This window comes from Ischnura elegans, chromosome 5, assembly GCF_921293095.1.
Source record: "Ischnura elegans chromosome 5, ioIscEleg1.1, whole genome shotgun sequence".
Lineage (NCBI taxonomy): Eukaryota > Metazoa > Arthropoda > Insecta > Odonata > Coenagrionidae > Ischnura > Ischnura elegans.
In genome coordinates, this window is record NC_060250.1 from 50,229,431 (window position 1) to 50,242,405 (window position 12,975).

Consider the following 12,975-nt stretch of genomic DNA (forward strand, 5'->3'; position numbering starts at 1 on the left):
GTGATGGTGTGTTCACGATTTTGCTTAAGGTTTCATTTTCATAATTTTCTGCTGCTTACTAGTAAGTTCCAAAAATATTAACTGGTTTTTTTTAGTTCATTTACTCACTATTCTCTAATTATGGTTCATTTTGTTTAATTCTGTATTTTTACTTCCACACAGTTAAGGATAGAGAAAATAAGATATGAAGAAAGGATTCAGCTTGAGAGGGAAGAAGAAACCAAAGTAAAAGAGGAGTATGGAAATGTGGTCAATGAAGATATTGATGTTGACTGCCTGGCTGAAAAAGCCATTCAACTCCTTTTAGGTGCCACCAAGATTTTTCACCTACTAGTCAATGCAAAAAAGCCGATCATAGGTCACAATTGCCTTTTAGATTTGATGGTTTTGTTAAAGCAGTTCTACTGCCCACTACCTGGTAGGTGGATAACACTTGCAATTTTTATTTTATTTCACATGCTTTTTACTCTTTGATATATTTTAACTTCTACTTCCTGAAAAATTTATAAGGCCAATAATTTTTCCCCTTTGAAATTTTTCCACTTGCATGCTCTATTCCTTCTTGCACAAGTGCATTCCTTGTGTACACCCATGTATGCCTTATCTGCTGGCTAGATTGTGGTTATTTCCTAAAATAAAATGAAATTGTTCAAAATTAGCTGAGCGTAATAACCAAAATGGTACCTTGCTGAGTAAATATTAGCTGACATAAGTGAGATGTAGTGGGTAAGTGTAAATTTGCCCATTGACAGTTTTTATAAGGTCGTGAGAGGGAGATATTTCTTGGAAGAACAGCCTGCTAGAAGTGGGAGCATGATACTGAGTTATTCTCACATATGTACAAGCTACAAAAGTGCTGTGAGAGGTGGAGGCAACCAGGGAAACTTAGCACTGACACTTAGGTAGGGAAATCAGTGGGAAAGAAAATTTAATTTTCACTTTTATATCTTACAAGGGAAATTCCTCGAGTGTCACCACCAGTTCTTGTTCAAATTTTGCTAGGCGATAAGAAATGGATACCCATGAATAGGGTAGTTTCCTTCATCAAAGAAAACGAAAGGCATTGATCGCGATTCGTTACCCACCATTAGTGTAATCATAATATACAAATTGTTTGGTACAGTAGACCCTCGTTAATACGAACAACGTTATTACGAAGTTCTCGTTTTTACGAAGCAAATTGATGGTCCCGAGGTGATGGCGGTGATGAGGAAATCGTACTCTGGGCATAATCTGAACAAAGTATCATTGAATCCGGTGTGAAGTTAGGAACTGTTCAGGGTTTCGCCCCTTGTTCCTTGCAGCGGAGAGCGATTTGTTTCGGCTCCGGCTGCGTTGCACGCCCAGCTAGATCAGGTCATCACAATCGTGAGTTAGCGCACAAATGTTATGAAGTGTTGCATTCTGCAGGATAACCATACTCCTCGATGCCTTGCATACAGTCCGGCCAGCGAGAGTTGTCCGATGATGGCAAAATAGGTGCGGATAACCCTTAGCCACCACGGTTTGCAGCCAATCGCTGTCCCCCAAACGCACCTCACACCATCGCCCAGTCATACAACGTTGTCAAATGCATAAAGAGCAGTGAAATAAGCCTGATCCACTAAAAAATGCCCTTTCTTCGAATCCCAAAACAAGTGATTCTTCCACTGGGTCCTTCACGCTCGTCGTCCTTTCCGTCTCCTTTCTTCACGGGGCCCTTTATAGTTGTTTCACTTTCTTACCTGGCAACACTGCCCTGACCTAGACTATTCTGCCTGTCATCAGACAACTCCCGGTAGGTTTATCAACTTAGGTACAAGGTCTTGGAGAGCATCTAGTTCGTAAATCGGACTTAATGTACTCTGGAGGATATCAACCCTCGATTTCAACATGCCGCATGCCAAAACTGAAACGAATTTTCCTGTTTATATATAATTCCGCGTAATTTAATCGCGTTTATCACATACAGTTTTTTTCGATGATTCCTAAAAGAAACGTTCATACGAACTTCGTTATTACGAACCTCCGGTTTTTCGGCCCCGTGAACTTTGTAATAACGAGAGAGTACTGTATCAGAAATCCCAGTTTAGACAAATGTCAGTGTCAATTTTTAACCTTATTTGAAAAAGGCCAGATTGGCTCTTATGCGATGCCACTCCATGTGATGTCACAGGGACCCAGATGCTGTACGAGTGATCAGGAGTTTTACGTCGTCTGAGATTACCATTGCATGCATGAGGCACAGAGCTCAGGGAAACGTTTCTTAATAATCACCTATTAAAATTGCCTATGGTCGGTAAGTTTCCTTCGTTTGATAGGGTATGAATAATCCTTATTTAAGCCAAGTGCTACCTGCTAGCAGGGTACTCAACGCTACTGTCATGCTCGGCAGCAAGCAACCTGCATCGTAGCGGCATTCATAGCCGCGTACCCAGGTTGCCTCACACAGCAGCAGCCAGACGTCGCACGGGCTTTTCCCAGCATACTTTGCCATTGCGTTTTTGCGTGCTTGAAAATTTTCTCTTTTCATTTAATGGAAAAAAATAGATATCGTCATTTAACAATCTAAAAGCATGAAATACGCACTCCAGGAGTAATAATCTTTCAATTCAGGTAATAAAAAAAATAGGAAACCACCCTATTATAGTTTTTCTTTCAACCGCCAACGCTCAATCCTTTTTGAGATATTAGCTACAGGAAGTAGCAGGGAAACACCTGAATTTTTGCACACTGAAGCGCAACCACAGACCCTTACAATACGTTGCAAGGACAAGGAGCAATGACTGTGTAATTGTGTTCTGTGGGTTGCATAAATTTTGGTGTTTTCCTGGCATATTCCATAGCTCATATCTCAAAAAATATTGAGCATCGGTGGCGGAAACAATAACTACACCTTTATAACCCAGCAATATTTGAACGAGATCTTGAGGTGACACTTGAGGGACTTCCCTTTTTAGTAGCGTGTCCGTGCTCTTCCACAAAATATGAAGTTATTGTGTCAAAAATCATTCCTGAAGACCGTCCTTTTATTACTTTTTGCTGTTGAAGTTCATTTTTGCTGAGTGATTATATGAATTTTAAGGTCAATTGTCTATGAGTTCACTTGGTTAAAATTCATTTTGACGAAGCGATAAATAAACATTTGGTATTATTCCACATTTTGCATGCATTCAACTCATGGAGCTTATGATGCCATTTTTAGGGGCTTATGAAAATTGTGGTATGAATTTTCAATATCGTTCAAGGTTAATAAATGTAAAGCATGGAAAATTACTAAGTGTTTTTTAATCTATTCTATTCCAATGCATAATCTTTACGTCAAAGTTACTTTGAAATGTGTGGGCAAAATACTTTTTGAGATATTGGGTATAAATTTAGTGCATATTTACGGAAAGCTGAAATTTTCATATCCTTATAACTGGGAAACAAATAAATATTTTAGGAAACATAACTGGGAAATAAATAATGTGGGCAAATAAGGCACATCCTAAAATTTCAGTTGAAATGTGTGAGGTTAAGGGTAATGAGAGAAAGGAATGACGAAGTACTTGACATGGTTAGCAAGGATAGAAAATTTGTTGAGGATATTCAGATGAATGTAGAGTATGGATGCATTGAGTTCTAAGCGGGGAGTTGATGTTGAAAACCATGTTGATGGGGAGAATGCCACACTAGCATAGAGGGAAGAAAATTGCGTATTTATGGATAGGAAGATTTGGAATAGATTTGATGAGATTTTTAGGGGGAAGTTGACAATGGAAGGGAGGATGGAAAGGGATAATTCACTGAATGTTCCAGATAATCCCTACTTTTACTGGTAGATAAGTGTTAATGAAATGAAAGGAGGTGATGAAAAACCTCACCTTGGGAGAGTTTCATTATCAAGGCAGAGGAAAATGTGGAAAGTAAGGACGCATTTTGTGGTCATACCGTCACCTTTTAAATTTAATTAGCAGTGAATATGAGTTTAATATTTTTTTTTACATTTTACTTGATATTAAGTCAAAATGTTGACCTGAAAAAAGTGTCATCGGTTCAAACATTATGGAAAGAATTGGAAGCTTTACCTCCCAAAAGCCTTTTGACAAGTATGAAACCCTTGGAATCAACCAGAGTTTGATGAAATTAAAGGATTCATGTAAGATCTCATACGGAATGCATATCACCATTTTACAGTTAGCAAGCTTTTACAAGGATTGAAACCCATGTAAAAGGATGGATTTGGTATGGTATCAATTGTTTTTGATCAATTATATTTGCATCAACTTTCTCGGGGCCTTTACAACTTGAGCTATGGCTTATTTTCATCCTGTTGCCATGCCTCTTCAACCGTGGAAAAATGGTGGAAGATGTAGTTTCTGAATTAAAAATCTGATGTTTATTGCAGTTTTGTAGAATAATATATGCACAAGTAAAAGCTTTATTTATCAGTTATAAATGCTTTTGTTTTCTTGGTGAATGAATGCTTATTTTGGCTGTTTTTGTAATTGTCTGAGATAGACTTATAATATTTCCTTTTTCTTCTACATTTAATTTTTTATGATGGTATTGCAAAAGTTAAGCATAAATATGTATGATGCTATTTATAATACATCAAATTCTTTCTTTGTTGCAGAGAAGTACAAAGATTTCAAAAAAGTTATTCATAGGATTTTCCCTGAAATTTATGATACTAAGTTTATCAGTTTTGAAGTGAAAGCTCAAAATTTTCGTGGTAAGTGAGCAGTTTCTCTCATTATTTATTTTCAGAGACCTTTTAAAAAATGTTTTTCCAGCATGAAGCTTGTAAGCAATCATTTTTTGCCATGTTGGATTCAAAATATTTTTTCACTTTCTAGCTGGGGTAGAATATGTTTTTTTCTATAGTGGATGATGTCACTGCATTGCACATTGTTACCCTGTGCCTGATTAGTGTTGTAAAATATGTATGTACCTGGGTATTTAAGGCTTTTTATTCATTAATATCACAGTTATCTAGATCTGTAATGGACCAAACCCTTTGTTTTGATCAGCAAAAATTTCCTTTTAAAGGCACTTATTCTGCTATTTTAAAGTCTTTTTTTCTGATCCAAGTATCACCTAAATTTCAGAAGACTCAATAGTACCGCTTATGAAAGGTGAAATCTGTGCAATTATTCAGGGTATCCATCTATCCATGCAGTAGGTAAATTCCCAAGTAAGCATCCATTTACAAAAGCTATATCCACTAAATATTCTCCCAACAAGCATTGCTGTAGCTGATTCTTGATTGCTTACAATAATCTTGATTGATATTAAAATTGCTTATTTTGATGGTGTCATAATTTCCGATATTTATTCATGCACTTCATTAGTACTTTAAAATATTTCTCAAGTTTATCTCTGTCGTCTCAGGCTCAACTTTGTGGAAGTTCATATTAATGTTAATGAAATGAAACACTTTTTTATATTCCACCAATTTATTTTAGATACAACTAGTTTCAACATAGTGGCATACCTGATACCTGAGGCTCTGTCAAAACTAATCATACCGAAAATAAAATGGTGGAATACATATACACAAGAAAGTTTTTCATTTCATTGGCATTATTTCTCAACTTGTTTATGGGACCATGAATTACTGTTTTGATATCATTTGATGCCAACTTCTGTCATCTGATGCTGCAAGTTACACCAAAATTTTATTCTAATTTTCGACCAACTTGAAAAACATTTCTTGAATTATAAAGACGCATTCAGATATTATGGCTTTTTTGTGTGCTATTCTGGTGCATGGACCAGACGACTAAATACCTATGGGATTTAATGAGTGTCTTAAGACATGTCAAACCACAATAGAAACAGCACCTTGCCTTTGATGGTTTTTGTAGTTATTATGTTCAGGACCTGTCATTAGTTAACAATGTGCTTCATTTTGTGCTCTGTGACTTTTACAAAGCTCCGCGTTGCTTCAGCCGATGAATTTCATGCATTTAATTTATCTGTCACTTTAAAGGGACAAAAACTTTAATTGTGCATCACTTGCTATAGGCATTAGTAGCCAATGGATTATTTACATATTTGTATGCACTCATTACCTCCTGTAAAATGGTGGATGTGGTTAAATAAATCCATCCACATAAGCAACAAAGATTTCTGCATTGGAAGCACTTTAAAAAGGAGGTTAGAAATAAACCTTACTTGTAGCAGCTATTTACAATTCTTAACATATCCTCACATTATTTATTTTAACAATTCCTCACATTTTGAAGTGAGGTCTGTTTCCTCAATAGCCTATCCTAGTAACTCATGGTACATGCTTCAAATTGTTTTATTCTATAATTTAATTTCTTGTATGAACTTTCTTTTGCTAAGTACCTATATTATCTTTTTTTTATGTTCATCTTAATTGCCTTGAAAAATATCTTTTTTTAAATGACCACGTAAGGTTTCTGTGGGAAGCACCATGGCTTCGAGGGGTGCCCACGTTTCAATCGTTTCTTCCTCATCATTTGTTGTGGTGTTGCATTAGAACAAGCAATTCTTTGGCATTTTCCATGAGAATCTCGAAATACTCGGAAGAAAACTTGCTCATACTTTTGATAAAATGATCCTTGCTGTCAATAAAATCCTAAGCTTGTTGGGAGGAGAAGTTTATTTATTAGGATAAAGAAATTTTGCCTGCTGTATTTTTTTAGCCAACTTTTCTTTAGTTTTATTCTTGGTAAATAACTATCTGATTTCGGACATGTTTTAAAAATTATGCAATCATATGCCTCATCACTCACTCAAGTATTCTTTCTCAAAGGTGGTAGGGGTAGGTCTAACTAAACAACACTGAATTTCAAATATTCACACATTTTTATTTTTGTGCAGTTGTGCTTTATGCCTCATAATGTTGCTAATTAGAGGATTATTTGACTTTAATTAATATTCAGAAAAAAATCTTTTTCTACTAAAATTAAGCTATGTTAGCGCTAATTAAGAATTTGAAACCAAGACCAAAGCTATGCCTTCCCCGTAAGAATGAAACCCAAAATGAGTAGCATTGAAACTGATCCATCTGGTCTATATTTCTATTAATAAATCCGGTTAGTCAAATGCTTGAATAGTGTCCGGGTAGTCTAATGAAGTGTAATAGGGAAGCATGGTGAGGCAGCTAAAATTTTGAAAAGCATTGTGGGAAGTGTGAGTATTGAAGTTATAACTATAATAAATAAGCCCTATTTGTAGACATTGAAAAATGCATTACTCTTTAGCATTCAGTGGGGACTCATATTTGTACTCATCTAAAATGTAAATTTCAAATTCATTAATTTTTAGGCTTATAGCCATTTTTATTACTGTGCTGTTGTGATTTCAAAATAAGTTTGCTCAGCTTAATAGATATTATAGAAACTTTATTTTTTATTGTTTCTCTAGGGCCAAAATTTTTCCGTTGCACGCAGAACAATACAAGCAAACTAGTGAGGATTGATAGAGGTGAGAACTTCCAAAGTGCTTTATTTTATGTCTTTAGCATTGTATCTTGTACTCATTATTGTTTTTATCTATTCGTAATGTTGAATCATCAGCTCTTATGTTTTGCTGTCATTTTTATCGGGCAGCAGCAAAAATCTGTTGCTTTTCCTGATACATGTACATTTATCAATGGCAAAATAATTTATATTTATAAACAGGCGGTCTTGTAGATTTCCTTGAAATTAAATTGAATTTTAACAATGCTGGTATGGGTGGGTGTAGGATCTGTTAATATCAAAATTTCTCTTGACTTCTTAAAATCCATGCCTCTTACTATACAATGTTGTTAATCTAGTTCATTCATGGTTCATAGTAGATACAGTTCATGAATTTTAATGTTTTATTGATTGGCTTGCTAGAGAGTACTTCTTCAGTGCATTATTTTTATTGAATTTGAATGCTGTTTTGCTTATCTTTAATCGGTTGATGTTGCATGTCTTTCACCTCTTTGAATTGCATTTGGTTTGGTTTTTGCCACATCATAGAGATTTAGATAGATTGAGGCAACAGTCCTCACATTATTGAAGTGAGGTCTGTTGCCTCAATCAGGGGTTCAGCTAGGAATTAAGGCTGGGGGAGGGTTTAGGATCATCTAATACTGGAGTGTGTGGGGTTATGGAATACCCACCAGGATAAGCAGCAGGTGCGAGATTAGTGAATTGTGGAATTTTAAAGATAAATGGTTCAAAATGGTGAGTTTTACGGCTTTCTGAGGGATATTTTATTCATCCTTACACTATTCTATTAGTAATATCAATCCAATTAAGTAAAATGGATTAAACTTAAAAATTTCTCTGAGCTCTGGGAGGGGTTTTATCCCCCGCAATCCCCCCTCGCTGCGCCACTGGCTTCAATAGCCTATCCTAATAATTCATGGTACATTCTTAAAATATAGTGGCATAAATAATTTTGTGAGAGTTACAAATTGTTTTATTCTATAATTTAATTTATTGTGCGAACTTATTCAGGGTATTTGGGTGTATCAATTTAATGATATTAATTTTTTGTCCTCGTGTCATTTTGTTGATTTGATTGATGCCAAACTTAGATCTTATGTTAGTAATCAATTTTTATCTCTTTTTGTTGATATTGTTTGTCAACATTTGTGAAATTGTTAACATGATTTTAATTCTCATCTATAAAAATTATTATGCATGTTATGAATATTTTATCATGTCTGATGACAAGTACATCTTTATGCCGACAGAGGAATCTATCTGTAAGAAATAGCACAGAGAGTTAAGTATGATTTCTCTACTTGGCTGTTTTTTTTTGTATATCACTTCAAAAAACCATTTTTCCTACACTCCACCTGACATGAGATAAATCTAGTATCTTTCTCATGTGGGGTGTTTCTCATCAATATTTTCATAACAAATTATTTGATTTTAGAAATACCAGTTTAGACGAATGTCAATGATCAATTTTAACCTCATTTGAAAAAGGCCAGATTGGTGCCCATGCTATGTCACTCCATGTGACGTCACAGGGACCCAGATTCTATAGGAGTAGTCAGGAGTTTTACATCATCTGAGATTACCAATGCATGCATGGGGCACAGAGCTCAGGGAAACATTTCTTAATGATCACCTATTAAAATAGCCTATGGCTGGAAAGTTTCCTTCGTTTGATAGGGTATTAATAATCCTTATTTAAGCCAAGGGTACCTTCTAGCAGGGTACTCTGCTACCTGCTAGCAGCCTGCATCATAGCAGCACTCATAGCCTCGCACCAAGGTGGCCTCACGTGGCAGCAGGCAGAACCAGAATGACATTACACGGGCTTTTTTATGCCGTCGCATTGTCGCACGCTTGAAAATTTTCACTTTTCATTTAATCGAAAAAATAGATATCCTCATTTAAAAATATAAAAGCATGAAATATGTTCTCCAGGAGTAATTTTCTTTCGATTCAGGCAATAAAAAAGAAGTGGGAAACCACCCTATTCTGCAGTATATTGCCAGATAACCTATTATTATTTTTTTGAGGGTGAAACATAATTTCCTTTTTCTTAATGAACACTTGATGTGAATTTCATGTCTCTGTTCACAAGAATATGATATTACCTACTACTTAATTGCTAGGCTGAAATAGTTGTATACGAGGAAATGCACCTGGTGCTCTTTATGTTGACCCCTGTATTTCTCATCATATTAACCTTTTCCACTCGTGTGTCGAGTGACACTTAACATTGCCTTTCTCACTACCTAACTGCATATCAAGTGACACACGAACAGCATGAGTTGCCATTCAAGGCATTTAAAAATTAAATTCTGACTGAGTGGGCCCACCCAGCAGGGAGGGGGGGGGAGGGGCAATGGCCCCCTAGAAGCGAAAATAAATTTAGTGCATAACAAAAGTTATGAACAAATGTTCTTTTGAAGAAAAATGATAATAGTATAAGACATGAAACTAAAATAAAAATCATTATTTTTTCAAGCAAATAATTACAAAAACTAATAAATTTTGGTCATAATTTCCTTAAAATTTTGGTGGTTTCATTAACCTCTTCTGTGCAAAAATGTTACAACTTGAACGACCACAGCTAGTTTTGCCCCCCCTAGTTTTGATTCTGGGTAAGCCCATGGAGTGGACTACTGCTATGCGGGCTGCCTAATTCTGTGTGCAAAGGGCTAAGTCATTTCATCAGCATGAGCCTCTTGGCTCAATTATATTTTTAGTTTCATTTTATTGCCTGTGAAACAAATGTGTTTAATGATGGACACTATTTTACTGCACAACCCTGCATGCTTTCCATATATATTGACAAGATGTAGAAAAAGGTTACACATGTAAGTTTACTGTCCAGCAGTGGTTTAAAGGAGAGACATCTTTGAAGTAACCATTAAGATGTTTTACTGTTTGGGATTCATCCCAACCTCCTCAAAACTTGATGAGTCAAGTGAAGAGTTGATGATGATAGCTTTATGAACCCCCTCTCACGAAGCTTTAGATTTTTATGATGGCACTTCAGTGTTTTTTGGAATTCATCGTATCTAAATTGTTTCTATAACAACACAATCGCTTCTCTTGTATTGTTATGAGAATCCTTTCATACATCAATTTAATTATCAGAAAACCTCAACAGCATAAAAAGTATCATCAAATGTAACAAGGTTGATATTAGATGTGCTGTGTTGCAGCCGATCTTTCATTAGACAACAATAAAGCAGACAAGTTATTGCAAAGAGGGATTGTGAAAGTTAACAAGTGTGGTCTTGAAATTTGTTTTACTTGGTACCTAGTTTTAACTTATCGATTATCTTACCTTTTAAGTTTCCGTACCATACAATAAGGAAGCTTAATTTAGGTAAAAGTTGAAGATGAAAAATAGCTCTCCTGCTTATATTTATCCTCGAATTTTCTCCATTTTAGAACTCTGGGAAATCAACTCCCTGCCTTCGATATATTCATTTTTTCATTCCACAAAAGGGTTGGAGCTGACAAAAGATGCAATCCGTGTGGAAAAAGGTTTAGGTGCTGACCCAACTAGTAAGTGTTTCTTGTTTATCTGTATCTCAGTGCATGCCACATATCACAGCCTTTTAAGTCAGCCTTGAAGGTTGCTTGAAAAGTTGTTGATCAATTTCAATCATAGCATGAATAAAAACCTTCACTATCACTTTAACCCATTAGTGCATATAGTATCTTTTATTAAGTATAAAAAAATGATTCTTCTGACTTTAAAGATATAATGAGAGTGCCGAGGGCCAATCTATTGGCCGGGTTTTTTTGCACTGACTTCTTTTATTTTTTGAGCTTCGTGTAGATTTTGTCACTATTTTTTAGTATCTGTCATGATTTAACATATTCTTAAGCAATGAGAGCAAACGAAAAAAAAAATTAGTTTCAGAAAATGCATATTAGGCATTATATAATTTTTTTTGCAAAAACCTACAAATTCAACAAAAAAAGACCTGTCATTATTCAGCAAACCAGACAAAATAGGCTGGTACTTGAAGGGTTTATGAGGCAACAAACTGGTCTACTTCATCAACTCTCCCCTGTGATATATACAGTGGAACCCTGATCTATCGTTCCCGCATTCATCGTTCCCCGTTCCTGGTCCCAAATAAAGTTCCATAAAGACAATGTAATTTTTTCCCGCATCTATCGTTCCCCAAAGTATCGTTTTCCCGCATTGATCGTTTGAAGATCGTGGTCCCGTCGAATAATTTTCCCGCATTCATCGTTTGATAAAAATGAGACGAAGTGTTTACAACGTGTTATTTATGGCTAATAACGACAGACACATAGTTAGAATCTTCCCCACGAGATTGAAATGCGATAGGGAGAAGCAGAGTGCCGTGGGATAGTTACATTAGCGCATTTCCCAAGATCCGGTATCCCCCTCCATTCAGCATTCGCCTCCCCCTGGTTGAAGCTTTCCTCTTCTCCGAAATAAAAAAAGGTCCCAGCTTGAGCAGGGATCGTATTACGATGACCTTAGCTTCAAAAGAAAATATCAAGTTACTCGAGAGCAGAAGAAACCTTTTTCACGTCTCCCCCATTCTCGACCGCTGACTATTTTTTAGCCGACTCGCTTCAAAGATCCCCACTTCTGGAGGTCAACTGCTGCATGAATCACCAATTAGCCCAAAGGTGTCTAAAAATGAATTTCGGTATTTGGTAATGTACTTTTATTAGATTGAGATATTAGTGATGTGCACTTAATTCAGTAAAGAATGATACCAAACACGACGTATTTCTAACGTTATTTAAGCATTTTAAGCAAGGAAATAGTTGGAATAATACGATGGTGATTTCTGGCGAATATCGATATCCTCGCAGCTGACAGTGGATTTCACGGCAGTTGATGCGATATTTTTTCGAAAACTACAATTTATGAGTTATGCAACAATTTTCCAAGTCTCACTTGTCTGAGTTGCTAATGAAGCGATGTCGTCTTAGGATATTTTGTTTCTCTATACTAGCAATCTGAATTCATCTGCTCATCTAGAGCTACGCTACTTATTGTTAGAAATGAGTGGGTAAGTTGCCTTCTCTAGAGGATAAAAAAATTTCATTGCGCAGTCATATGGTCATGCTTCACCCTCTGCAGTAAGCTCTGCCTACGCTGTACGCGATAGCATTAGTGCTGAACTTGACCTTGTGCGAGTGGTTCCGTACTTTCCGGGGTGGGTTGACTTAAAACTAGCGAGTGTTTTCCATGTGGGTTCAATGGAGTCCGGTTTCATTTTTATTAGTTTTATTCTTATTCGTCTTCGGACCATGGCCCTTCCGAAGACACAAGCGAGAACTTTAAAAGATGGACTGAAAATAATTGATGATGAAGAAAAGAATCCGGGCTAGAAATACGTGAATATTGCAGAACGCCTCGGTATGTCCGGTAGCACATGACGGCAGGGGTGGGGGTAGAGCGAGATCCCTGGTGAAAACAAGAAGTGGGATGAAGCCGAGGATCAGGTGGGCGTGCCGCTGACGATTAACGCCACATTGCCTCAATCATATTAAAAATTTAATTGCTAGAAAGGAACATTTCAAATAATGAACT

At 36.2% G+C, this 12,975-nt stretch overlaps 1 protein-coding gene across 4 annotated transcripts in view; it reads left to right on the forward strand.

Moving 5' to 3' along the window:
- The window catches only part of LOC124158865 (pre-piRNA 3'-exonuclease trimmer-like), a 33,279-nt gene that overhangs the window by 6,083 nt on the left and 14,221 nt on the right, over nt 1-12,975 (forward strand). For 3 of the 4 annotated variants that reach the window (XR_006864879.1, XM_046534256.1, XM_046534257.1), the window contains exons 6-9: nt 163-418; nt 4,598-4,696; nt 7,363-7,422; nt 10,836-10,952. Coding sequence is in view for 3 of the 4 variants with exons in the window: in XM_046534256.1 (XP_046390212.1) it covers nt 163-418; nt 4,598-4,696; nt 7,363-7,422; nt 10,836-10,952 (532 nt within the window). In the remaining variant the exon portion in view is untranslated. The remainder of the gene's footprint in view (nt 1-162; nt 419-4,597; nt 4,697-7,362; nt 7,423-10,835; nt 10,953-12,975) is intronic. The other variant, XM_046534258.1, reaches the window with a different exon arrangement.